This window comes from Lepidochelys olivacea (genome assembly GCF_965140295.1).
Source record: "Lepidochelys olivacea isolate rLepOli2 genome assembly, chromosome: 11".
Lineage (NCBI taxonomy): Eukaryota > Metazoa > Chordata > Testudines > Cheloniidae > Lepidochelys > Lepidochelys olivacea.
In genome coordinates this window covers 79,214,012-79,239,202 of record NC_140421.1, presented here as the reverse complement: position 1 = coordinate 79,239,202, position 25,191 = coordinate 79,214,012, and the positions used below count along the sequence as shown (strand labels likewise).

The 25,191-nt window shown below is 51.4% G+C and overlaps 1 protein-coding gene and 1 long non-coding RNA gene across 2 annotated transcripts in view; one reads left to right on the top strand and one right to left on the bottom strand.

Annotated features, from left to right (window-relative positions):
- SLX9 (SLX9 ribosome biogenesis factor) overlaps nt 1-22,650 on the bottom strand; it is a 112,632-nt gene extending 89,982 nt beyond the window's left edge. Inside the window, exons 1-2 of the mRNA XM_084642949.1 lie at nt 22,469-22,650; nt 9,531-9,639 (exon numbers count right to left, since the gene is read on the bottom strand). Coding sequence (XP_084499075.1) covers nt 9,531-9,639; nt 22,469-22,597 — 238 coding nt within the window. The 5' untranslated portion in view covers nt 22,598-22,650. The remainder of the gene's footprint in view (nt 1-9,530; nt 9,640-22,468) is intronic.
- Nucleotides 22,651-22,751: 101 nt separating this feature from the next.
- Nucleotides 22,752-23,939, top strand: LOC311528213. The gene is made up of 3 exons (XR_014713542.1): nt 22,752-22,869; nt 23,257-23,388; nt 23,822-23,939. It is a non-coding gene; the product is annotated as an uncharacterized lncRNA (long non-coding RNA).
- Nucleotides 23,940-25,191: the final 1,252 nt, after the last annotated feature.

The window sequence follows — 25,191 nt, the reverse complement described above, 5'->3', positions numbered from 1 at the left end:
CAAAAGGGGTTACAGGGTGATGGGCTGTCAGATCAACACTTGACATCTCCGTTTCAAGAAGCAAATGTGAACAATAAAGAATGCCAGAGCAAAACTCCTCATGCTCCGTTACTCCTGCCTGTGTCGGAAGTAGCTCATTCCCACGCTGCAGGGGCTCTACCGGCTGAGAGTGACGCTCTCGTAGGAGCAGAACATGGCTTTGCCTGGGTTAGGCTACGGTAAGGCGTTTGACTTACACAATGGCAGTGTGGAAACTCAACTGTACCAGCAGGAAGTCATCATTCAAAGGGGAGTGACTCGAGAGCTTAACTAGCTAGTAGAGGCTCCCACGCTGGCCGCCCTTTTCTACCCGCGTGCGACGGTCAAGATGCACCAATGATGGAGAACCGGCTCCAGGGTCTAGAGCACATCAAAAGCAGGGAGCTTCCGTGTGAATGGGTCCATGCCCGGCTGAGGCCTGGGCGACTAGCAGAGCTCCACACACGAACGCACACACTTCCCTTTTCAACGCACACCGAAAGGATGCATGTCTTTGTCTTTAGACATTAATTTTCATTTTCCTCTCACCCCCTTTGCAGGGATCTTGAAGAGTTCTGGTGAAAGTATTCCTAACGCAGACTGGACACGTTCGCATCCTTGCCTTGCATAACACGGCAGACGCTGCTCACGAGCTGGAGCCAAAGCCTTCTGAGCAAAGAGTAAGAGGGACGCACTGTGGAGTGATGATACATGCAAGGGTGCCAGCAAAAATAAGAAATGATAATAATAATGAAAAAAGGCAGCATGCCAGTAATCAACAGGAACATTTCCACTGACTGAAGAGGGGCGGCGTGGGGAGCCCAGGCTCTCAGCTCCACGTGCAGCTCCCCACCAGGAGTGCAGCTGCCTCTGGGCTCTCAGCTGCCCGCTGGGAACACAGCTACCCCCCGTCCCCAACCTGGCTATCGGCTACCCCCTGGGAACATAGCTACCGCCCCCCTCAACCTGGCTATCGGCTACCCCCCGGGAACACAGCTACCCCCCCGTCCCCAACCTGGCTATTGGCTACCCCCTGGGAACATAGCTACCGCCCCCCTCAACCTGGCTATCGGCTACCCCCTGGGAACATAGCTACCGCCCCCCTCAACCTGGCTATCGGCTACCCCCTGGGAACATAGCTACCGCCCCCCTCAACCTGGCTATTGGCTATCCCCTGGGAACATAGCTCCCCCCACCAACCTGGCTATCGGCTACCCGCTGGGAACATAGCTACCCCCCGGGGAACATAGCTACCCTCCCGCCTCAACCTGGCTATCGGCTACCCGCTGGGAACATAGCTACCCCACCCCCCAACCTGGCTATCGGCTACCCGCTGGGAACATAGCTACCCCCCCACAACCTGGCTATCGGCTACCCGCTGGGAACATAGCCGTTGCTAACCCCTCCCACCCCCCACCGCCCCCCACACACACACCCCAACCCTGCTATCGGCTCCTCACCAGGAGCCCGGCACGGCAGCCACCCACCTAGGCTCCCAGTGGAGAGCTCCACACCCAGAGTCCAGCTGGCTACCAGGCTCCAAGCGGGGAGCCAGGAGCCTCCATGCAGCAGGCGGGCTGGAAGCGGGGAGCCCCAGGGGCAGCTGGGAGCCCCCCACCTGCCCTGGGGTGACAGGAACGACAGCCAACAGCCCACGTGAGTAACCCACAGTGCGTGCACAGACACTGCATGGCCCTAAGTAACATCACAGCTGGCAGGACCCCAACGCTGGCCAAATGGTCAATTAGGTCAAGGCAGTGGTGCAAATGAAGTCCCCTGGGTTTTGGGGGGTGGGTTTGTGGGGAGCAGGGGGAGGGAAGCGGTGTCTTCACGTGGCTGAGGGAGATTCCAGGCAGAAAATAATCAGCAAGGATTTTTAAAAAGCCAAGAGCACTAAAAACCAAACGTCAGCTGTTCCTTCCCAAAACTGGGAGCTGGGAAAAATTCATCCTAATTATTCCTCAGGACTGGTCTCCATCACACTGGTCCCAGCACCACCCCGGCCACAGCCTGCTGCTTCCAATGCGCGTGCGCGTGTGTGTCTTCGAAACACACACACCTCCCCCTTTAATAGCGGGAGGTCAGGGCCGTGCTATCCCTTCCAGAGAGAGGAGTATGTATGTGGCATTGAGGGGCAGGGGCCCCCAAGTCTTCCATGTTCTCCTACACTGCTGTTGCAACTGGCGTGAAACCATGGAACAGAAGCCAGGAAACAGTGCTGGAAGGCGGGGAGCATGGGCCTAGCGATGGAGGGGCGACATCCCCCTGCCAACTTTGAGTCAGCAATGCCGCTCTTCCCCCTGCTCCCCACCTAACAAAAGCCAGCGCAGCTGCTGTCCCCTGGGAAGGGGAGAAAGGGAAGAAGCCATTGATGCTGAGCAGCTGCTAAACAAAAGCACCCCCAAACCAAAGATACGGGCAGTGCACCTCTGCAGCTGGCCACCCGGGGGAGGACGTATGGGGAAAATTATGATCCTAGTGCCCAGGAACCCCAGGCAAAGACCAAAGACCCCACTGTGCCAGGTGCTGTACAAAGATGGTCCCTGCCCAGATAGCTGACAACCTGTTTCTGCCCCCCACCGGCTGCACTCCAGAGCAGCAGGGGTCTAAAACTTCCTGCTGCAGACAGGGAAGGGAGAGTCTGGTCGCTGGGCCCCAGCCCAGCAGTGGAGACTGGCTGCTGGGGAATCATAGAATCATAGAATATCAGGGTTGGAAGGGACCTCAGGAGGTCATCAAAGCAGGACCAATCCCCAACTAAATCATCCCAGCCAGGGCTTTGTCAAGCCTGACCTTAAAAACTTCTAAGGAAGGAGATTCTACCACCTCCCTAGGTAATGCATTCCAGTGTTTTACCACCCTCCTCGTGAAAAAGTTTTTCCTAATATCCAACTTAAACCTCCCCCACTGCAACTTGAGACCATTACTCCTTGTCCTGTCCTCTTCTACCACTGAGAATAGTCTAGAACCATCCTCTCTGGAACCACCTCTCAGGTAGTTGAAAGCAACTATCAAATCCCCCCTCATTCTTCAATTCTGCAGACTAAACAACCCCAGTTCCCTCAGCCTCTCCTCATAAGTCATGTGTTCCAGACCCCTAATCATTTTTGTTGCCCTTTGCTGGACTCTTTCCAATTTATCCACATCCTTCTTGTAGTGTGGGGCCCAAAACTGGACACAGTACTCCAGATGAGGCCTCACCAATGTCGAATAGAGGGGAACGATCACGTCCCTCGATCTGCTCGCTATGCCCCTACTTATACATCCCAAAATGCCATTGGCCTTCTTGGCAACAAGGGCACACTGCTGACTCATATCCAGCTTCTCGTCCACTGTCACCCCTAGGTCCTTTTCCGCAGAACTGCTGCCTAGCCATTCGGTCCCTAGTCTGTAGCTGTGCATTGGGTTCTTCCGTCCTAAGTGCAGGACCCTGCACTTATCCTTATTGAACCTCATCAGATTTCTTTTGGCCCAATCCTCCAATTTGTCTAGGTCCCTCTGTATCCTATCCCTCCCCTCCAGCGTATCTACCACTCCTCCCAGTTTAGTATCATCCGCAAATTTGCTGAGAGTGCAATCCACACCATCCTCCAAATCATTTATGAAGATATTGAACAAAACCGGCCTGAGGACCAACCCTTGGGGCACTCCACTTGACACCGGCTGCCAACTAGACATCGAGCCATTGATCACTACCCGTTGAGCCCGACAATCTAGCCAACTTTCTACCCACCTTATAGTGCATTCATCCAGCCCATACTTCCTTAACTTGCTGACAAGAATACTGTGGGAGACCGTGTCAAAAGCTTTGCTAAAGTCAAGAAACAATACATCCAAGGCTTTACTGGTTCTGTGGATGAAGGGAATCTCATCATAGAAGGCGATTAGATTAGTCAGGCATGACCTTCCCTTGGTGAATCCATGCTGACTGTTCCTGACCACTTTCCTCTCATGTAAGTGCTTCAGGATTGATTCTTTGAGGACCTGCTCCATGATTTTTCCGGGGACTGAGGTGAGGCTGACTGGCCTGTAGTTCCCAGGATCCTCCTCCTTTCCTTTTTTAAAGATTGGCACTACATTAGCCTTTTTCCAGTCATCCGGGATTCCCCCGTTCGCCACGAGTTTTCAAAGATAATGGCCAATGGCTCCGCAATCACAGCCACCAATTCCTTTAGCACTCCTTTAACCACCTCTTTCTCCACAGAGGGCTGGCCATCTATTCCCCATGTTGTGATGCCCAGCGCAGCTGTCTGGGAGCTGACCTTGTTTGTGAAGAGAGAGGCAAAAAAAGCATTGAGTACATTAGCTTTTTCCACATCCTCTGTCACAAGGTTGCCTCCCTCATTCAGTAAGGGGCCCACACTTTCCTTGGCTTTCTTCTTGTTGCCAACATACCTGAAGAAACCCTTCTTGTTACTCTTGACATCTCTTGCTAGCTGCAGCTCCAGGTGCGATTTGGCCCTCCTGATTTCATTCCTACATGCCCGAGCAATATTTTTATACTCTTCCCTGGTCATATGTCCAACCTTCCACTTCTTGTAAGCTTCTTTTTTATGCTTAAGATCCGCTAGGATTTCACCATTAAGCCAAGCTGGTCGCCTGCCATATTTACTATTCTTTCGACTCATCGGGATGGTTTGTCCCTGTAACTTCAACAGGGATTCCTTGAAATACAGCCAGCTCTCCTGGACTCCTTTCCCCTTCATGTTAGTCCCCCAGGGGATCCTGGCCATCCGTTCCCTGAGGGAGTGGAAGTCTGCTTTCCTGAAGTCCAGGGTCCGTATCCTGCTGCTTACCTTTCTTCTCTGTGTCAGGATCCTGAACTCAACCAACTCATGGTCACTGCCTCCCAGATTCCCATCCACTTTTGCTTCCCCTACTAATTCTTCCCGGTTTGTGAGCAGCAGGTCAAGAAAAGCTCCCCCCCTAGTTGGCTCCTCTAGCACTTGCACCAGGAAATTGTCCCCTACGCTTTCCAAAAACTTCCTGGATTGTCTATGCACCGCTGTATTGCTCCCCCAGCAGATATCAGGAAAATTGAAGTCACCCATGAGAACCAGGGCGTGCGATCTAGTAGCTTTTGCGAGTTGCCGGAAGAAAGCCTCATCCACCTCATCCCCCTGGTCCGGTGGTCTATAGCAGACTCCCACCATGACATCACTCCTGTTGCTCACAGTTCTAAACTTAATCCAGAGACACTCAGGTTTTTCTGCAGTTTCGTACCGGAGCTCTGAGCAGTCATACTGCTCCCTTACATACAGTGCTACTCCCCCACCTTTTCTGCCCTGCCTGTCCTTCCTGAACAGTTTATAACCATCCAGGACAGGACTCCAGTCATGTAAGTTATCCCACCAAGTCTCTGTTATTCCAATCACGTCATAATTCCTTGACATCACCAGGACCTCCAGTTCTCCCTGCTTGTTTCCAAGGCTTTGTGCATTCGTATATAAGCACTTGAGATAACCTGCTGATTGCCCCTCATTCTCAGTATGAGGCAGGAGCCCTTCCCTCACAGATGTTCCTGCCTGTGCTTCCTCCTGGTATCCCGTTTTCCCACTTACCTCAGGGCTTTGGTCTCCTTCCCCCGGTGAACCTAGTTTAAAGCCCTCTTCACTAGGTTCGCCAGCCTGCTCACAAAGATGCTCTTCCCTCTCTTTGTAAGATGGAGCCCGTCTCTGCCCAGCACTCCTCCTTCATGGAACACCATCCCATGGTCAAAGAATCCAAAGCCTTCTCTCCAACACCACCTGCGTAGCCATTCGTTGACTTCCACGATTCGATGGTCCCTTCCCAGGCCTTTTCCTTCCACGGGGAGGATGGACGAGAACACCACTTGCGCCTCAAACTCCTTTATCCTTCTTCCCAGAGCCATGTAGTCCGCAGCAATCCGCTCAAGGTCATTCTTGGCAGTATCATTGGGAAGGGGCGGGGGAGACCAGATGGACAGGAGGAATCAAAGCGGGGGGCAGATCAAGGGAATGTGGGGAGCCAGAGGGCAGGACTCAGAACACCGGGAGAGGAAGAGGTGACCCGGGACATCTGGGAGATGGGTTAGCTAGACCACTGGTGGGAAGCAGAGACTCCGGCAGCCAGTCTCATTCTACGCAGAGAAATAGGAAGGGAAACCCCAGAGCCCTTTGTCCCTCCCAGTCAGCCCCCCAGGGCAGCAGCTGTTGGGCTCTCCGCCTCTGACCAGTCTGGAAGCAATAAGAGCCGTTCCCTAGCCCTGACGAGCCAGGAGCTGCAGAGATGGGGCCTCCCCACTCCCTGGCTCTACGCTGCCACCAAAGAAGCCACACAAGCAGCAGCCAGTCTCGGGGCCTGGGCGTGAGCCCCCCCCCCCCCCCCACACACACACAAACTCACTCTCCTGCCAGCTGGCACTTCTACCCCAGAGGGAGAAGGCCTAGCAGGGTGGCCGTTCCCCCTCAGCAGGGGCGCAGGCTCCGCAACCTCCCCCCCCGGTGGCACCGCAGAGAGCCTATAGGCCCGGCTCAGAGACGCTGCCGTGGTGGGTTTTGGCAGTGTGGACGGAGCCTGGCCACACAGAGCACACCGGAGCCACAGTGGCTGGAGCCCAAATCCACCTCTTCCCCAGCAGTGGGGCCAGTCCGGACCCTTGCTGGTGGCGAGGCCCCTTTCAGCTCTGGAAGCACCCCAAGCAGCCCGTGGGGCTTTGCCTGGCTCCCGCCTTCACTTCCGCACGGCGGCCCCGCCGCAGATGCTAGGACGTCGCTGGCAGTCAGACAAGAGCCCCCCGTGTGGCGCTGCCCGCAGGACGTGGCGATTCACACAGCTCCGGGCTGGGGCAGGCACCCCTGGCCACGTCAGGCTTACAGAGCGCGGCACACTCCTGCAGTGAGGGCATCAGGAAACAACCACTTCAGATGCGGTGTAGCCGCTTTCAAATGGAGCAAAGTCCAGCCTCTCCTGCGCTCTTCCTGGACCCGCAGCAGGGTACCGGCGGAGTCTGTGAACCCAACCTTCTCAGGGCTGGCAAAGCGAGTGGGAGAGAAACACTTCTGTGCTTTGCTACTGAGCAACAGCGTGTGTAGGAGAATTCCTGTTCACCTCCACCCACAGATCCAAGGCCACGGGAGAAATCAGGCTGAACTCCCCGCGGGGGATGCTCTCCCCTGCACACAGTGATCCCTGGGGACAAAGCACATACCTCTCATACTGGCTGACCCTTCTCTTCTCCCTCTGGGGTGGTCAGCTGCTGTAGGCAAGACCCAGCTAGAGTTCACTGAATTCATACAAAAAATGTGAACGGATTTCCATAGCAAGCCAACGCCCGTGGGTTCCAGAGCAACAGGAGAGGAAGGGGCCCAGGGAGGGAAGAAAAAGCACCTCCTTTCTGCCCCACTGGTCTCCAGTCACAGCCTTCGGCCCCAAAAGCCTCAGTCAAAAGGAAGAGGCTGAACAGAAGGTGGGGGGGTCAGCACACCGCGGTCTGGAAGAAAGCAGCCTTTAGAATCTCAGGAGAGGGTTAAATATTGCCAGGCACTGCACATCTGCATCATCAGCGCTCCATGGAGACCAGCAGCACGGGTCTATTTATAAACCAGGCCTAGCTGCCAGCGTACAGCTGTGGTCTGCAGTGGGAGACTCAGACTGCCAGCCTGTGACAGTCTATGGCTTACGCAAATGACAAAGGTAGGTTATGTACCTCTCCCCACAGCCCTCCTGACACACAGACAGAGGCAAGTCGGTCATGGAACAAAGCACCTAACACCTGCACAGGAGGCTGCCTTCGTGGGCTAACGTGTCCCGATCCAACCTTGCTGCTCCCTCACGCCACACTACCAACACCATCGATCCGTGCACTCGGGCTGCTCCACGTCACCACCAATCACTACCCTGCCTGCGATACTGGCAGGTTTTGTTTTTAGCCCGTTTGATGCAAGAGGACTCAGGCTGGCTGTAATGGTGAAGGAAAGCAAAGGCACTGCATGCTATTTGTTACCACTATTAATTTTCAGGAAGAAAATAAACTTGGACAAGAAAATGCTTATGAGAATCACAGGTTTCAGAGTAACAGCCATGTTAGTCTGTATTCGCAAAAAGAAAAGGAGGACTTGTGGCACCTTAGAGACTAACCCATTTATTTGAGCATGAGCTTTCGTGAGCTACAGCTCACTTCATCGGATGCATACTGTGGAAACTGCAGAAGACATTATATACACAGAGACCATGAAACAATACCTCCTCCCACCCCACTCACCTGCTGGTAATAGCTTATCTAAAGTGATCACTCTCCTTACAATGTGTATGATAATCAAGGTGGGCCATTTCCAGCACAAATCCAGGTTTTCTCACCCCCTCCCCTCCCCACCCCACACAAACTCACTCTCCTGCTGGCACTTCTCCCTCTGGGGTAGAAGTGCCAGCAGGCAGGAGAGTGAGTTTGTGTGGGGGGGGGGGTGAGAAAACCTGGATTTGTGCTGGAAATGGCCCACCTTGATTATCATACACATTGTAAGGAGAGTGATCACTTTAGATAAGCTATTACCAGCAGGTGAGTGGGGTGGGAGGAGGTATTGTTTCATGGTTTGTGTGTATAAAAACATCTTCTGTATTTTCCACAGTATGCATCCGATGAAGCGAGCTGTAGCTCACGAAAGCTCATGCTCAAATAAATGGGTTAGTCTCTAAGGTGCCACAAGTCCTCCTTTTCTTTTTATGAGAATCACAGTGTACATTGAGCCATAGTTCCAGCCCAGGACTGAGATTAGCTTCGCACCCACTTTCCGCTTCCGAACGTGAGAGTGGAGTTGGCTTGGCCGTCACTCAGCATCCTGTGGAGACGGAACAGATGAGGGTCCATAGTGCTCCCTCCCAGTCCTCACTCTTCTTCCTCCCTCCCGCTTTCTTCTCACTGTTTGTTTTATGACGGACCCAAAGAAGGGCAGGGAAGGCTCAATGAAGAGCAAGGCAAAAGCTTAACTGCCACCTCCAACCCTCACTTGGAACCCAGTTTTAAAACCCTCTCCTCGGACCCAAGGTCATGCATGCATCAGAATTCAGCAGCTGATTTCATTCTCCTTGTATTAATTGTTCACAGGCACCGCAAGGCTAGATGCTGAACACACACATCCAAACACAGCTAAGGTAAGTGAGGTTACTCGCAGGAGTCTTTCTACAATCTAAGATGGCTACTGTTTGAATCCGCACTAACTACTCAGCTCAGAACACGTTTATATTCTGTGATTGCACACCTGCTCTTCCTTCAGGCCACCACCAGATTTCACCGGGGCTCAGAGGTGCAAAGGAATAACAGCACTGACTTCTTCATGTTTACTTCTGATGGTCACCTGATTCAACATGCACATAGCTATATGCCTAGCTATGAGCATGATACAAGATCCCAGTGGGTACAGAACCTCAGTCCTGAGATCCCAACAAGGCAACTGAAATCCAGCCAACCCTGCAGCAGGTACAAGCAGCCCCCTCTCTTACAGAAGAGAGGTGCTCAGTCTGGCAGTTATCGCTCCCTACAGAGCACCCCTTACCTGTCTGGGCTGAGACAATGCTTCGGGAGTCCAAATCCAACTTCTTCACCAGAGTTTTGGGATCAATCTTCATCCCAGCAAAGACATCAGAGGACAAAAAAGCCCAGTCCTGAGCCAAAGACAAAGTTAAACACGCACTTTAATATTGAGAGGAATAAAATAATTGCAAAGTTCAGGCCTACTCTCCAACAGCCACCACGTAGTAGCCCATTGGTTCATGGTATGTAAAATGTGTGCCATGCCTCAGAGGACACAGCCAAACTACTGGTTTCCAGCTCATTGGTTTTTACTACAAATATGTATGAGTGTCTGTGATGGGCATTCCTGGGGTGCAACGTGGAACTGGGGTACCACTGAGCCCTCTGTCTCACCAACCTGCACTCCCTTTCACACTGTGATAACGTGACAAGCTGCAAACCCCTCAAGGTCCTGCACTCACATAAGCATTCACAGGGAGGGACACACCCCACTTTCGCCAGCCACTCTTGAACCAAACAGAGAGAGGCTCCAGTTAATTCCCCCCAGCTCCCCAGCCTAGGACCCCAGAACTGTACCATCCTGCCCCGGTCAAAAACCTGACCAGTGTAAGTTTATTACCCAGTCTGCCCCTCCCTCAATGCGGAGAGGACATGAACAGATTTTTATTAACTGAGCTAAGATTTTTTTCATGCACTTCACTCAAACTACACTGTTTTTAGGTAAAATATAAAACAGATTTTAAGTGATTATAAGTAATAGCAAAGAGATCAAAGCAGGTTACCTAAGACATAAAACAAAATCGCAATCTAAGTTCTATACACTAGACAGGATTTGAATCAAGCAGTGTCTCACCCTGGTGGTACAAACAGTTCACCAATCTTCCATACACAGGCTAGGATTCCTCCCTTCCCGCCTGGGACCACCTCTCCAGCCCAGTCTTTGTTCCAGATGTTAAGTTCTGGGGGGAGTGAGGACAAGTGATTATATCACTTCCTCCTTTAACAGCTTCTCCCATGTGGCAGAAACTTCAGTGTCCCAAACAAAGCCCCCAGCACAGTTCATGGAAAACCACAGGCACAAGATGGAGTCCAGTGTCCCGTGATCTGGTCACATGCCCTTGCGTGCTTCGATGAGTCATAGCATCCATTGTCCAGAGGGTGGGCACAAGCTTCTTCTGAGGCCTATTGTGTTACTTAATGGGCCATCAGCTTAAATATCATAGAGCATCAGGGTTGGAAGGGACCTCAGGAGGTCATCTAGTCCAACCCCCTGCTCAAAGTAGGACCCACCCCAACTAAATCATCCCAGCCAGGGCTTTGTCAAGCCTGACCTTAAAAACCTCTAAGGAAGGAGATTCCACCACCTCCCTAGGTAACCCATTCCAGTGCTTCATCACCCTCCTAGTGAAAAAGTTTTTCCTAATATCCAACCTAAACCTCCCCCACTGCAACATGAGACCATTACACGGAGCTATTGATCACTACCTGTTGAGCCCGATGATCTAGCCAGCTTTCTATCCACCTTATAGTTCATCCCCAATGTGCTGACTAAACTGGATGTAAACTACCTTGTGGGTGTCACTCCAGGAGCAAACACATTTTAAATACTGGTACATAGTCAATATTCACAACTTCAGATACAACAGCATATACAATCCAACAGGATATCAATGTTCAACAGATCAAGACTTTTAGAATGATCCCTTACAAAGCACGTTTTGTACAAAACATATTCTAATTCTATTACTATGGTGAATTTGGGGGTGCAAGGGCCTTGCTTTAGGGTACAGAGTGTCACAGTCTCTTCTAAGCACATTTAAGGATAGCCACAAGTAGCCACCAGTGGTGTGGGCCCATTTGGCTAGCCAAGCCCCTTCAGCCTGGAAACAGGGCTGCAAGTCTCCTAAGATCAGGGGATGAGTTTGTAGAGTTTCTCTTGGATTTTTGGGGAGAAAGGATTAGATGATATCCTTAAACTCCTGGGTAAAGTGTGGTGTGGGGTCTTCTTTGAGTTCTTTATAGTAAGCTGGCCTTGTTAACGTCGCTATCATGGTTGAGGATTTCCAGCCAGTACAGACTGCTGAAAGCTTTTGAGTGAGAAAAACTATTTTGCTAACAATTCACCTTGGTAAAGCTTAGGAAATAGCTTGCGTGTTTATGTTTTATTTCTTTTGTAACCAATTCTGACCTTTATGTCTTATCACTTAGAATCTATCTTCCCTTAGTTAATAAATTTGTTTTATCTAAACCAGTGTGTTTTGCTTGAAGTGTTTGGGGAATCTCTACTCACGTTAACAAAGGCTGGTGCATAATCATTTCCTCTGATGAAGTGACGAGCTATTAACGAGCTTGCATTGTTCAGTAGTGTGCTGAACAGTGCAAGATGTACATTTCTTGGGCGCAAGGCTGGGACCAAGAATTTGCAGGTAGCGCCCTATATGTAGTTCATGAGTGGCTGGAAGAGCATTCATGTAACTTGGCTGGAAGTGACTTTACATGTTGGTGGCTTTTCACTGCAGAGCAGTGTAAAAGGCACTCTGGGCTGGAAAATTAAAGGGACACAGCAATTCAACAGTCCAGACTATACCCTGGGCTACATCACAGACATTTAAAAAAAGACACTATTTCAATATAATGAAGGAAGTGCAAGTTCCTTCTTAATGGTGTGTTGTCAAAAGACTCCATCTAGACATGAGAGCACAGATCAGAGAGAAGGATAGCTATTTCTCTGTAGAGACCTTCACTGTTCCCAACTCTTCAGTACTATAAGTCTCATAATATTTAAAGCCCCAGCTACTGGAATCATGTGATTTTGAGAATCTCAGCTTTCATTTTGTAAAAAGAAGCTAAGTTTCTAGCCCTCATGATTGTAGGGAAAAGCGTGAAAATTTGGCCTCTGAAAGCCACATTTTCATTGTTGCTCTCTTAACTGTTTCCATAACAATCTTCCAGCAATGTTCTAGCTCACATTCAATAAATGTGGGGGTGAAAAGAAAACGAGGGAACTTCATGCAGCATAGTTCCGTTATTCCAGACTTCTGATTGTTCTGCAGGGCACATGTCCTCAGTTAAACAAGGAGATATAGCAGGGGTCGGCACAGCCCCGCTCCAACTACTACGTGCTACAATGGCCCCCTCCAGCTCTCCAATGGGAGCTGCGAGGGCAGTGCTTGCGGATGCTGCAGCACACAGAGCTGCCTGGCTGCACCTCCATGTAGGAGCCGGAGAAGGAACATGCCACTGCATCCACGAGCTGCTTGAGGTAAACGCCACTCGGAGCCTGCACCCCGAGCCTCTCCACAAGCCCCAATCCCCATGCCCCGGCCCTCATCCCCCTCCCGCGCTCCGAACCCCTCGGTCCCAGCCTGGAGCACCCTCCTACACCCCAAACTCCTCATCCCCAGCCCAACCCTGGAACCCGCATCCCCACTCCAATTTTGTGAGCATTCATGGCCCGCCATACAATTTCTATTCCCCGATATGGCCCTTGAGCCAAAAAGTTTGCCCACTCCGGGATACAGTGATGTTATGTTAATTTTCTGGACAAAAGTCAGGATAGGCTTCTACGGGCACAAAGCTCTAAAGATTTAGAGCAGGTTGCACAGCGGAGCCAAGAGGCCAGTGAAGAAGCTTGGCAACATGTGACCTCCAGAAGAAGAAGGGGGAATGTCCGGGTTCCAGTAACACAGACACAGGTAACTAACCGCTTTCATGTTCTCTCCACAGGTACCGTAGCGGAGAGTGGACCAGATGATATGTCTGGGGGGAGAAAGCAGAAGGAGACTCTGCTGGTTGGAAGGCATGAGATGCGCTGTCCTGAGATGGGGGGTTCCACGACCACCACTCCCAAGAGAAGGAGGCGGGTGGTGGTGGTCGGGGACTCTCTACTCCGGGGGACTGAGTCATCTATCTGCCGCCCTGACCGGGAAAACCGAGAAGTCTGCTGCTTGCCGGAGGCTAAGATTCGCGATGTGACGGAGAGACTGCCGAGACGCATCAAGCCCTCGGATCGCTACCCCTTCCTGCTTCTCCACGTGGGCACCAATGATACTGCCAAGAATGACCATGAGCGGATCACTGCGGACTACGTGGCTCTGGGAAGAAGGATAAAGGAGTTTGAGGCGCAAGTGGTGTTCTCGTCCATCCTCCCCGTGGAAGGAAAAGGCCTGGGTAGGGACCGTCGAATCGTGGAAGTCAACGAATGGCTACGCAGGTGGTGTCGGAGAGAAGGCTTTGGATTCTTTAACCATGGGATGGTGTTCCATGAAGGAGGAGTGCTGGGCAGAGACGAGCTCCACCTTACGAAAAGAGGGAAGAGCATCTTTGCGAGCAGGCTGGCTAACCTAGTGAGGAGGGCTTTAAACTAGGTTCACCGGGGGAAGGAGACCAAAGCCCTGAGGTAAGTGGGAAAGCGGGATACCGGGAGGAAGCACAGATAGGAATGTCTGTGAGGGGAGGGCTCCTGCCTCATACTGAGAATGAGGGGCAATCAGCAGGTTATCTCAAGTGCTTATATACGAATGCACAAAGCCTTGGAAACAAGCAGGGAGAACTGGAGGTCCTGGTGATGTCAAGGAATTATGACGTGATTGGAATAACAGAGACTTGGTGGGATAACTCACATGACTGGAGTACTGTCCTGGATGGTTATAAACTGTTCAGGAAGGACAGGCAGGGCAGAAAAGGTGGGGGAGTAGCACTGTATGTAAGGGAGCAGTATGACTGCTCAGAGCTCCGGTACGAAACTGCAGAAAAACCTGAGTGTCTCTGGATTAAGTTTAGAAGTGTGAGCAACAAGAGTGATGTTGTGGTGGGAGTCTCCTATAGACCACCGGACCAGGGGGATGAGGTGGATGAGGCCTTCTTCTGGCAGCTCGCGGAAGCTACTAGATCGCACGCCCTGGTTCTCATGGGTGACTTTAATCATCCTGATATCTGCTGGGAGAGCAATACAGCGGTGCATAGACAACCCAGGAAGTTTTTGGAAAGCGTAGGGGACAATTTCCTGGTGCAAGTGCTACAGGAGCCAACTAGGGGGGGAGCTTTTCTTGACCTGCTGCTCACAAACCGGGAAGAATTAGTAGGGGAAGCAAAAGTGGATGGGAATCTGGGAGGCAGTGACCATGAGTTGGTTGAGTTCAGGATCCTGACACAGGGAAGAAAGGTAAGCAGCAGGATACGGACCCTGGACTAAAGAAAAGCAGACTTCGACTCCCTCAGGGAACGGATGGGTAGGATCCCCTGGGGCACTAACATGAAGGGGAAAGGAGTCCAGGAGAGCTGGCTGTATTTCAAGGAATCCCTGTTGAGGTTACAGGGACAAACCATCCTGATGTGTCGAAAGAATAGTAAATATGGCAGGCGACCAACTTGGCTTAATAGTGAAATCCTAGCGGATCTTAAGCATAAAAAAGAAGCTTACAAGAAGTGGAAGGTTGGACATATGACCAGGGAAGAGTATAAAAATATTGCTCGGGCATGTAGGAATTAAATTAGGAGGGCCAAATCGCACCTGGAGCTGCAGCTAGCAAGAGATGTCAAGAGTAACAAGAAGGGTTTCTTCAGGTATGTTGGCAACAAGAAGAAAGCCAAGGAAAGTGTGGGCCCCTTACTGAATGAGGGAGGAAACCTAGTGACAGAGGATGTGGAAAAAGCTAATGTACTCAATGCTTTTTTTGCCTCTCTCTTCACAAACAAGGTCAGCTCCCAGACTGCTGCACTGGGCATCACAACATGGGGAATAGATGGCCAGCCCTCTGTGGAGAAAGAGGTGGTTAGGGACTATTTAGAAAAGCTGGACGTGCACAAGTCCATGGGGCCGGACGAGTTGCATCCAAGAGTGCTAAAGGAACTGGCGGCTGTGATTGCAGAGCCATTGGCCATTATCTTTGAAAACTCGTGGCGAACGGGGGAAGTCCCGGATGACTGGAAAAAGGCTAATGTAGTGCCAATCTTTAAAAAAGGGAAGTAGGAGAATCCTGGGAACTACAGGCCAGTCAGCCTCACCTCAGTCCCCGGAAAAATCATGGAGCAGGTCCTCAAAGAATCAATCCTGAAGCACTTACATGAGAGGAAAGTGATCAGGAACAGTCAGTATGGATTCACCAAGGGAAGGTCATGCCTGACTAATCTAATCGCCTTCTATGATGAGATTACTGGTTCTGTGGATGAAGGGAAAGCAGTGGATGTATTGTTTCTTGACTTTAGCAAAGCTTTTGACACGGTCTCCCACAGTATTCTTGTCAGCAAGTTAAAGAAGTATGGGCTGGATGAATGCACTATATGGTGGGTAGAAAATTGGCTCGATTGTCGGGCTCAACGGGTAGTGATCAATGGCTCCATGTCTAGTTGGCAGCCGGTGTCAAGTGGAGTGCCCCAGGAGTCGGTCCTGGGGCCGGTTTTGTTCAATATCTTCATAAATGATCTGGAGGATGGTGTGGATTGCACTCTCAGCAAATTTGCGGATGATACTAAACTGGGAGGAGTGGTAGATACGCTGGAGGGCAGGGATAGGATACAGAGGGACCTAGACAAATTGGAGGATTGGGCCAAAAGAAATCTGATGAGGTTCAATAAGGATAAGTGCAGGGTCCTGCACTTAGGACGGAAGAACCCAATGCACAGCTACAGACTAGGGACCGAATGGCTAGGCAGCAGTTCTGCAGAAAAGGACCTAGGGGTGACAGTGGACGAGAAGCTGGATATGAGTCAGCAGTGTGCCCTTGTTGCCAAGAAAGCCAATGGCATTTTGGGATGTATAAGTAGGGGCATAGCGAGCAGATCGAGGGATATGATCGTCCCCCTCTATTCGACATTGGTGAGGCCTCATCTGGAGTACTGTGTCCAGTTTTGGGCCCCACACTATAAGAAGGATGTGGATAAATTGGAGAGAGTCCAGCGAAGGGCAACGAAAATGATTAGGGGTCTGGAACACATGACTTATGAGGAGAGGCGGAGGGAACTGGGATTGTTTAGTCTGCCGAAGGGAAGAATGAAGGGGGATTTGATAGCTGCTTTCAACTACCTGAGAGGTGGTTCCAGAGAGGATGGTTCTAGACTATTCTCAGTGGTGGAAGAGGACAGGACAAGGAGTAATGGTCTCAAGTTGCAGTGCGGGAGGTTTAGGTTGGATATTAGGAAACACTATTTCACTAGGAGGGTGGTGAAACACTGGAATGCGTTGCCTAGGGAGGTGGTGGAATCTCCTTCCTTAGACGTTTTTAAGGTCAGGCTTGACAAAGCCCTGGCTGGGATGATTTAATTGGGTATGGGTCCTGCTTTTGAGCAGGGGGTTGGACTAGATGACCTCCTGAGGTCCCTTCCAACCCTGATATTCTATGATTATGGTACTACATAAGGAACAGTCACAGAAATGTAGAATTTTGCACCTTGCTTGTTTTTTTTTTTTAAATATTAGCATATTTAAGAAGTCTGAAAAAGAGATTACTCAGATTTGGTTTAGCAGGCCCCAAACCATTAACTGCACCTGCACCACAAATTACACTCCTTCAGTGAAAAATAGTCCTGTGACTCACGCAGGCAACAAGGTGTGGGCGAAGAGGAGATGGCAGAGGGTGGAAGATGACAGACGAACTCCTCCCTGCACGTACACATTAAACACACAGTCACGATCACTGCACATGAGAGTTGTTGTGTTATTAACACAGAGGGAGAGACCAAGACAGATTTTAACAGAAAATTTCTCTTTCAGCTACACCAGGATATGGTAATAAGAGCCAAAGAAAGAGAGGAGAGCCCTAAAATTCACTCTCTTATTGTACATGTGACACTCCTTCTTAGGCTCTTTCACATCACTGATGCATGAACATTGCCTGCATTGCTTGGAAGAATTTGATAGAACGGTTCATTGTCTGTTGGCTAGAGTCTAGTGACAGACAAATAAACAACATTCTTTGAACGCAGTTGTAAGTTGAAAAGCCAAGCACACAAAAGTTAGTGTTGCTGGCACCCAGTGCCGAGAGGCTGAACAACAGCTTGAGTGGTTTGTTACCCAGTGTGGGGGGCCAAAAACACCTGGGCCTAGTGCAAAAAAGCTTTATTAACACTCATGGTTTTCCATCCCCTTAAGTTACCTAGTGGCCATGCCCCAGTGTCCCCAACATTAGGAAAGCTAAAGTTAATGCTGATGGTGCAATCTTTAATTTAGTGCCCTTGTGCATGTGCATTGTGATACAGTCTTTAATTACATGATCGAATACTATCTTTTCCAGAGGACCCCTGCCTCATTCAGTGCACTGGGTGGATGGGCTCACAGGATAAGAGGCATCTGTTCAATATTTGTTTTTATCCTCATCTCTCAGAGTGTGGTCCCTGCTTCACTCACTGCACACCAACCAAACCCTGGACCGAACACAGAATTATTAATTTCCTTGCGAACTCTATGGTGCTGACTGCTGTATCACCCAAGCCTCACAAACAATAATGAATTATCTGCACAACATTCCTGTGAAATGGTGAGGGTTTTTAAACCAGGGGAACTGACTGGGAAATTTAAAGCCAAAATCCACAAGTGACCATAAACTTCAGGTCCCTCAGGGATCAGGCACCCTTAATTTTTCAGCACACTTGGCATTTTTGTAGCCTGTCTACATTCAAAGCAGGGCACAGAAATTAAACAGCCCAATGAGCCCAGTGGGTAAATATAGAGGGAAACAAACAGAAAGGCCACCGAGAGCCAGTGGCCCTGCCAGGCTGCCGGAGGTGCTAAGCAACCACAACTTCTAATGGAGCGGTTCCCAAAGAGTGGGTCATGACCTCTGCACGGCGATCCCTACTGTGCAGAAGACGCCATTTTGCTCTGCACAGAGTGACCTCGCATGTACAATGTGTGTGAGGTCACTATTCAGGGAGGATGCTATTTTCCTCTACAAAATGGCATCCTCTGCACAGCATGAGCTCACATACACCATACGCATGAGGTCACAGGGTGCAGAGGATGCCTTCTAAACAGCAAAATGGCATCCTCCTTGCGGTGTGACCTCACATTCCGGTGCATGCAAGGTCACACTGTGCGGAGAACACCATTTCGCTCTTCAAAATGGCGTCCTCTGTGCTGTCTGGGGTCCCAGGTGGAAATATGCATTAAAATGGGGTTATGCCAGCAACAAGTTTGGGAACCCCTGTTCTAATGAAGAAAAGGAGGACTTGTGGCACCTTAGAAACTAATCAATTTATTTGAGCATGAGCTTTCATGAGCTACAGCTCACTTCATCGGATGCGTCAAATAAATTTATGCTCAAATAAATGTTAGTCTCTAAGGTGCCACAAGTCCTCCTTTTCTTTTTGCGAATACAGACTAACACGGCTGCTCCTCTGAAACCTGTTCTAATGAGTTCGGGTGAGAGCTCAACACTTCTGAAAACCAGGGCCCAGATGCTTCAAGCTGGGCACCTGGCCATGCAGAATGCTCCATTAGTGACCACCTGTGCAAGAGGTTTGAAGCTGGGAATGGGCAACAGGGGATGGATCACTTGATGATTCCCTGTTCTGGTCATTTCCTCTGGGGCACCTGGCACTGGCCATTGTCAGAAGACAGGACACTGGGCTAGATGGACCTTTGGTCTGACCCAGTCTGGCCGCTCTTATGAACGAGTCTGAAGTTTGGTTTAAGAGGTCTGAAGATCAAATGACATTTTCAAGGTTCTTCCATCCCTAAACCCAACATCCTGCTAGCGCTATTTTCCTTACGAGCTCATCTGTTTTCCTTTGGGACAAAATTCCAATTCTGCTTACCTCAGATAGGACAAAAGTAAGGGCATTTGATCTTGCCCACTGTTCATCTGCAAAGCCCTGCTGGCGAGAAAAATCTTTTTGGTTGTGCTCCAGTGTCTTCTACAGAAATGCTCTTAAGAATACTAATGAATAGAAAGCAATTCACAGTGCCTTCAGTGGTGCAGGAACCCTGTAGCTTCTCACTCTCCTCCATCTACCAATATCTCACAGTCAACATCTCTGACACCTTTCACAAAGCAGCAATGCAGGCCAGATGGACTTGTAAGCAACTAAGATTTATGTAACATCTCAGCTAGTCTCTCTGTTCCATCTCTCAGATTCTTACTCTAAGGGCTTGTCTTCACTACGGAGCTAAATCGGCGCTGCTGCAACCGATGCAGGTCTAGTGAAGACACGCTCAATTAATGGGAGAGCAGTCTCCCATCAATTTCTGTACTCCACCTTAACAAGAGACAGAAGCAGTGCTGGTAGGAGAGCATCCCCCGTAAACAGCGTACCGTGGACCCCGTGGTAAGTAGATCCAAGCTACGTCAACTTGAGTTACGCTGCTAACATAACTCAAATTGTGTAGCTTAAATCGACCAGCAGCTGTAGTGAAGACAAGCCCTGACTGTGAGCTTTCAAACATGATCAACAAGAAGTACAAGAAACCAGTTTGCAAAAACACACAAAAAATATAAGCCATGCATACGTCTCTGCCATTCAAGAATATTTAAACACAGGGTTTGAAAAACAGATCCAATCTCATCAGCTTTTCTGTTTGTTGAAACAATACCTGAATGTGCCTCAGAACCTCACCCTCCCACTCCTGTAACAGACCCCTAACCTCTGGCTGAGTTACTGAAGTCCTCAAACCATGGTTTAAAGACTTCAAGTTACAGAGAATCCACCATTTCCACTAGCTTAAGCCTGCAAGTGCCCCGCATCCCAGGCCTTGTTGTCTCATTTTCTCATTCACGGAGATAGGAATAAAAGTATTTTCCTGGAGTATCTCATGGGGATGTTCCAAAATGTTTGTAAACAACTTTAAAGATTAAAAGTGCCAAATGCAATAAACACTCAACAACAGATACTCAAACGGAGTACTTTTTGTTACTTCTCTGAACAAGGCTGAGACTAATACCTTACATAATCCCTTAAATCAAAAGCTTTTACACCCTTTTCCTAGACACTCCACTATCGCATCAGGTCAGTGATCAACTATAAAGCAAACAAACAAAAACGAGGCGTCCTTGTGGCACCTTAGAGACTAACAAATTTATTTGGGCATAAGCTTTCGTGGGCTAAAACCCCCTTCAGTCACTATAGACCTCCCAGTGTCGCCCAATCACCCTGGATTGTCTTTCCTGCTTCTCCCAGAATGTGACAAGAGTTCTCCTGAGAGCTCACAACCCAGCATTTAAACAGCAGCAGGCAGGTAAAAAGACACATAAACAAGGAGCAGGGTGTTGGCCACGGAATGGAAGACTGGAGTCTCTGGTGGCCACCAACGTAACTGGTGCCAACAGGAACCATGTGTAGGGATGAAGGGAAAAGCATGTTTCAATTTAATTGAATTTTAATTGAATTTGAATAATTGAGAGATTTAAGTGAGGATGGGGCGGGTTTACAAGTTCTGATGGACAGGGACAGGAGAAAGCAGAGGTGCCTGCAGGAAAATGTGGGGATCAGGGTCAGTGTTATGAGAAGAGCAGAGGTTGGACTTGCAAGGAAGGGCATGGCTGAATGTTGCAGGGAAGACCAGGCATTTGAGCCTGACTTGAAGGAGGCGGGACGTGGAGGAGAGAGGTGATCACACGCAGGCCACGGACCTGGGCCGAGCAGCAGCCTTTGGGAAGGAGATGAGATGGCCAGAGCGGCGAAGGCTCCAGCAAGGAGGACAGGCCACGAACAGGCCAGACAACGGACAGCGAAGGACACGGGCCGAGGCAGGCGCAGGGGGCTCCCACGTGGTGGCAGGACGTGAGGCCAGGCCCAGCAGCCGACACCTGGGTCTCCCGCTGCAGGGTGCTGGGACACAAAGGCTGCCTTGCTGCCAGCGTGGGCCCTGCCAGGCCCCACAGCTCACACGGGCTGTCGGCAAAGGGCTGCACGCGCCAGAGACCCAGCAGGCGTCCAGAGACCCAGCAGGCGTCCAGAGCAGCCACGAGCACGGGAATGCCCTCATCCAGCGCGAGAGCTACGTTGGCACTGTGCATGGCCCGCCAGACCCCCTCCCCCCCCGGCTCGGCCGCCCCACGTAGCACCCCTCCGCCGGCATGGGGCAGCCCGCCCCTCCCCGACCCCCGCCAGTATGGAGCAGCCCGCCCCCCGGCATGGGGCAGCCCGCCCCTCCCCAACCCAATCCCCACCCCCGGCATGGGGCAGCCCGCCCCGCCCCAACCCCCACCGGCATGGGGCTGCCCGCGCCTCCCCGACCCCCATCCCCACCCCCCCCGGCATGGGGCAACCCGCCCCGACCCCCGCCCCCATGAGGCAGCCCGCCCCTCCCCGACCCCCACCGCCCCTATGGCGCAGCCCGCCCCTCCCCGACCCCCACCGGCATGGCGCAGCCCGCCCCTCCCCGACCCCCATCCCCACCCCCCCCCGGCATGGGGCAACCCGCCCCGACCCCCGCCCCCGCGGGGCAGCCCGCCCCTCCCCGACCCCCACCGGCATGGGGCAGCCCGCCCCGACCCCCACCCCCGCTCCCGCCCCCATGGCGCAGCCCGCCCCTCCCCGACCCCCATCCCCACCCCCACCCCCACCCCCGGCATGGGGCAACCCGCCCCGACCCCCGCCCCCGCGGGGCAGCCCGCCCCTCCCCGACCCCCGCCGGCATGGGGCAGCCCGCCCCTCCCTGACCCCCACCCCCGCCGGCATGGGGCAGCCCGCCCCGACCCCATGGGGCAGCCCGCCCCCCCCCGACCCCCATCCCCCCCCCCCCCCGGCATGGGGCAACCCGCCCCGACCCCCGCCGGCATGGGGCAGCCCGCCCCTCCCCGACCCCCACCCCCGCCGGCATGGGGCAGCCCGCCCCTCCCCGACCCCCACCCCCGCCGGCATCCCCCGGTCCGCTGCCATGGTACAGCCCGCCCCCCCAGCAGAACACATGGCACGGCCACGCACTAGTACCTCCTCCCGCTCCTCATGCGGGATGGTACCGCCCGTCAGGCTCTGCCCCCCTCCCCGCACACGAGATGGTATCGCCCGGTGCACCCCTTTTACCTTTCCGGGCTCCGCCCTCCAGCCGCTGGTCCCGCCCGCTCCATCGTGGCCGCCCGGCTCCGGGTCCCGCGGGCCCCTCGGCCTCGGGGCCGCCTGGTGCAGCCTCGGACGCTTCGCTTTCCCCACCATGGCCGGGCTGCCGGGGCTCGGCGCGTGTGCGGCGGCTATGGCCCTCCCCGGAACGCGGCGCCGCACAGAGCGTTCCGCCCCCCGCAAGGGCCGGGCGGGGCCCGGGTGCTCCCGCCTGGCGATGGGCCGGGGCCGGTCCCGGGTCGGACCCGAGCGGCCCGGCCTGGGGCGCTGGGTGTTGCCCGCTTCCAGCTTTGCGGGCCGCGCCCGGGCTGGAGCCGCTGCGCAGAACAGCGCCAGCCGCTGTTAACTCTGAAGCCTAATGGTGCCAGGTGAAATGCCAGTGACTGATTGGCGGCTGCAGGTTGTAGCCGCTCTCCGGAGAGGTGCCAGGGCAGGCTGCTGGGAGGAGCTGGTTGCTGGCAAGGATGGTGGGGCGGAGAAAATGCAGCCCCGTTCCCATAAAATAATTCCTGCCTATATCCCCCACCCCCAGGGAAAAACTCCTTCCTGAGCCTAAACACGTTGATCACAGGGGCCCTGGGCCAGGAGCCTCACAGCAATTAAACCAACACCAGGTATAGACCAACCTGGTGCTCTGGGAGTAGGGGGAGGTGGAAATAACCTTATAGAATTAGACAAAATACACTTACTGCTAACAGAGAAAAAGCTACATTTCTTTTTTTAGAAACATATTTCTGTGCTCTTTCTCTCTCCAGGAAATTGGGAAAGCAGAAACACTTATACAGCTGTCAAATCAAAACACATTTGTTCTTAGTTTGCCCGCCCCCGGCGAATTTACTTGGCAGCTTGTTGTTTCATAGATAAAGATGGAATATGCAGCACCAATGGTAAGAGATGTGATGGAATGAGCCTCTGTGAAATACCTGTTTTTCTCTCCAATTTAGACCTTCGTTCAGGGGTCCATTTTCAGTGAATCTTAGGACTCTCACCAAAAATACTTTCCCCCATTAATGTCAGTGCAAGTTATCTCCCTTCCCCTTATGAAGAGAGGGGCATTTTGTTTTAGCTGTTGACAAATAAGAGTGAACACTTAGCCAGAAGGCTGTAAGGGTTTGTTCTACTGCAATCTAAGCATGTGTTTCAGGGTGTAATGAACCAATTTACAGAACAGACAAAAGGCATAAATACCCAGCCCACTGGATATCTGTATCTAGGTATGTGTGAGGGTGAAATGAACAGCTTCTTATCTTCCCCCTCCGGAACTAGGGGATGCAACCTCACAAAATATATTTCTTCTGCTTTTCTTTGGGTCTTCCACAGCCAAGTATCTGCCGGCCTATCTCCCCACAGCAGGACTGCATGTAACACTTGATGATGACTCCCTCTGCTGGATCTGCACCAGGGTGGATAAAAATCAATGATCTAAAGAAAATTTAAAAAAAACAAAACAGATTTTTTTTGGATGTAAATCAGATTTTTTTGATAAAATGCTTTGAGGAGAAAAGTTAAAGATGGTTTTAATTAAGACACATTATAGCTCAAAGATATCTCATCATGGAATAGGGATTATAAATTCTAATTCTATAGTATGAAACAATATATTCATGTAATGTTTAAGAAAAGTTTTGTAAATGAGCTCCAATAGTTCATGGATTAGGGACGCAATCCTACAGAGGTCCAGGGGCTTCTGCATAGATGATTTAGGTTAATCTTTCTATCTACCCAATGGGACTCAGTGCTTAGTCTAGAAGATACCATCAGAGGTGGTTAGTTTTGCAGCTCTCAAACTCTGGATTTTTGTCTCCAGAGATAACATGTTTATTAACAGCAAAAACAGCTAACCTGGTGGCTGAACTTTGTGACTTTGTCCTCACCCATAACTATTTCACATTTGGGGACAATGTATACCTTCAAATCAGCGGCACTGCCCTGGGTACCTGCAAGGCCTCAGAGTATGCCAACATTTTTATGGCCGACTTAGAACAACGCTTCCTCAGCTCTCGTCCCCAATGCCCCTACTCTACTTGAGCTATATTGATGACATCTTCATCATCTGGACCCATGGAAAAGAAGCCCTTGAGGAATTCCACCATGATTTCAACAATTTCCATCCCACCATCAACCTCAGCCTGGACCAGTCCACACAAGAGATCCACTTTCTGGACACTACAGTGCTAATAAGCGATGGTCACATAAACACCACCCTATACCAGAAACCTATTGACCGCTATGCCTACTTACATGCCTCCAGCTTTCATCCAGACCACACCACACGATCCATTGTCTACAGTCAAGCTCTATGATACAACCGCATTTGCTCCAACCTCTCAGACAGAGACAAATACCTATAAGATCTCTATCAAGCGTTCTTACAACTACAATACCCACCTACTGAAGTGAAGAAACAGATTGACAGAGCCAGAAGAGTACCCAGAAGTTACCTACTACTGGACAGGCCCAACAAAGAAAATAACAGAACGCCACTAACCGTCACCTTCAGCCCCCAACTAAAACCTCTCCAACGAATCATCAAGGATTTACAACCTATCCTGAAGGACGACCCATCACTCTCACAGATCTTGGGAAACAGGCCAGTCCCTGCTTACAGACAGCCCCCCAACTTGAACCAAATACCAACAACCACACACCACACAACAGAACCACTAACCCAGGAACCTATCCTTGCAACA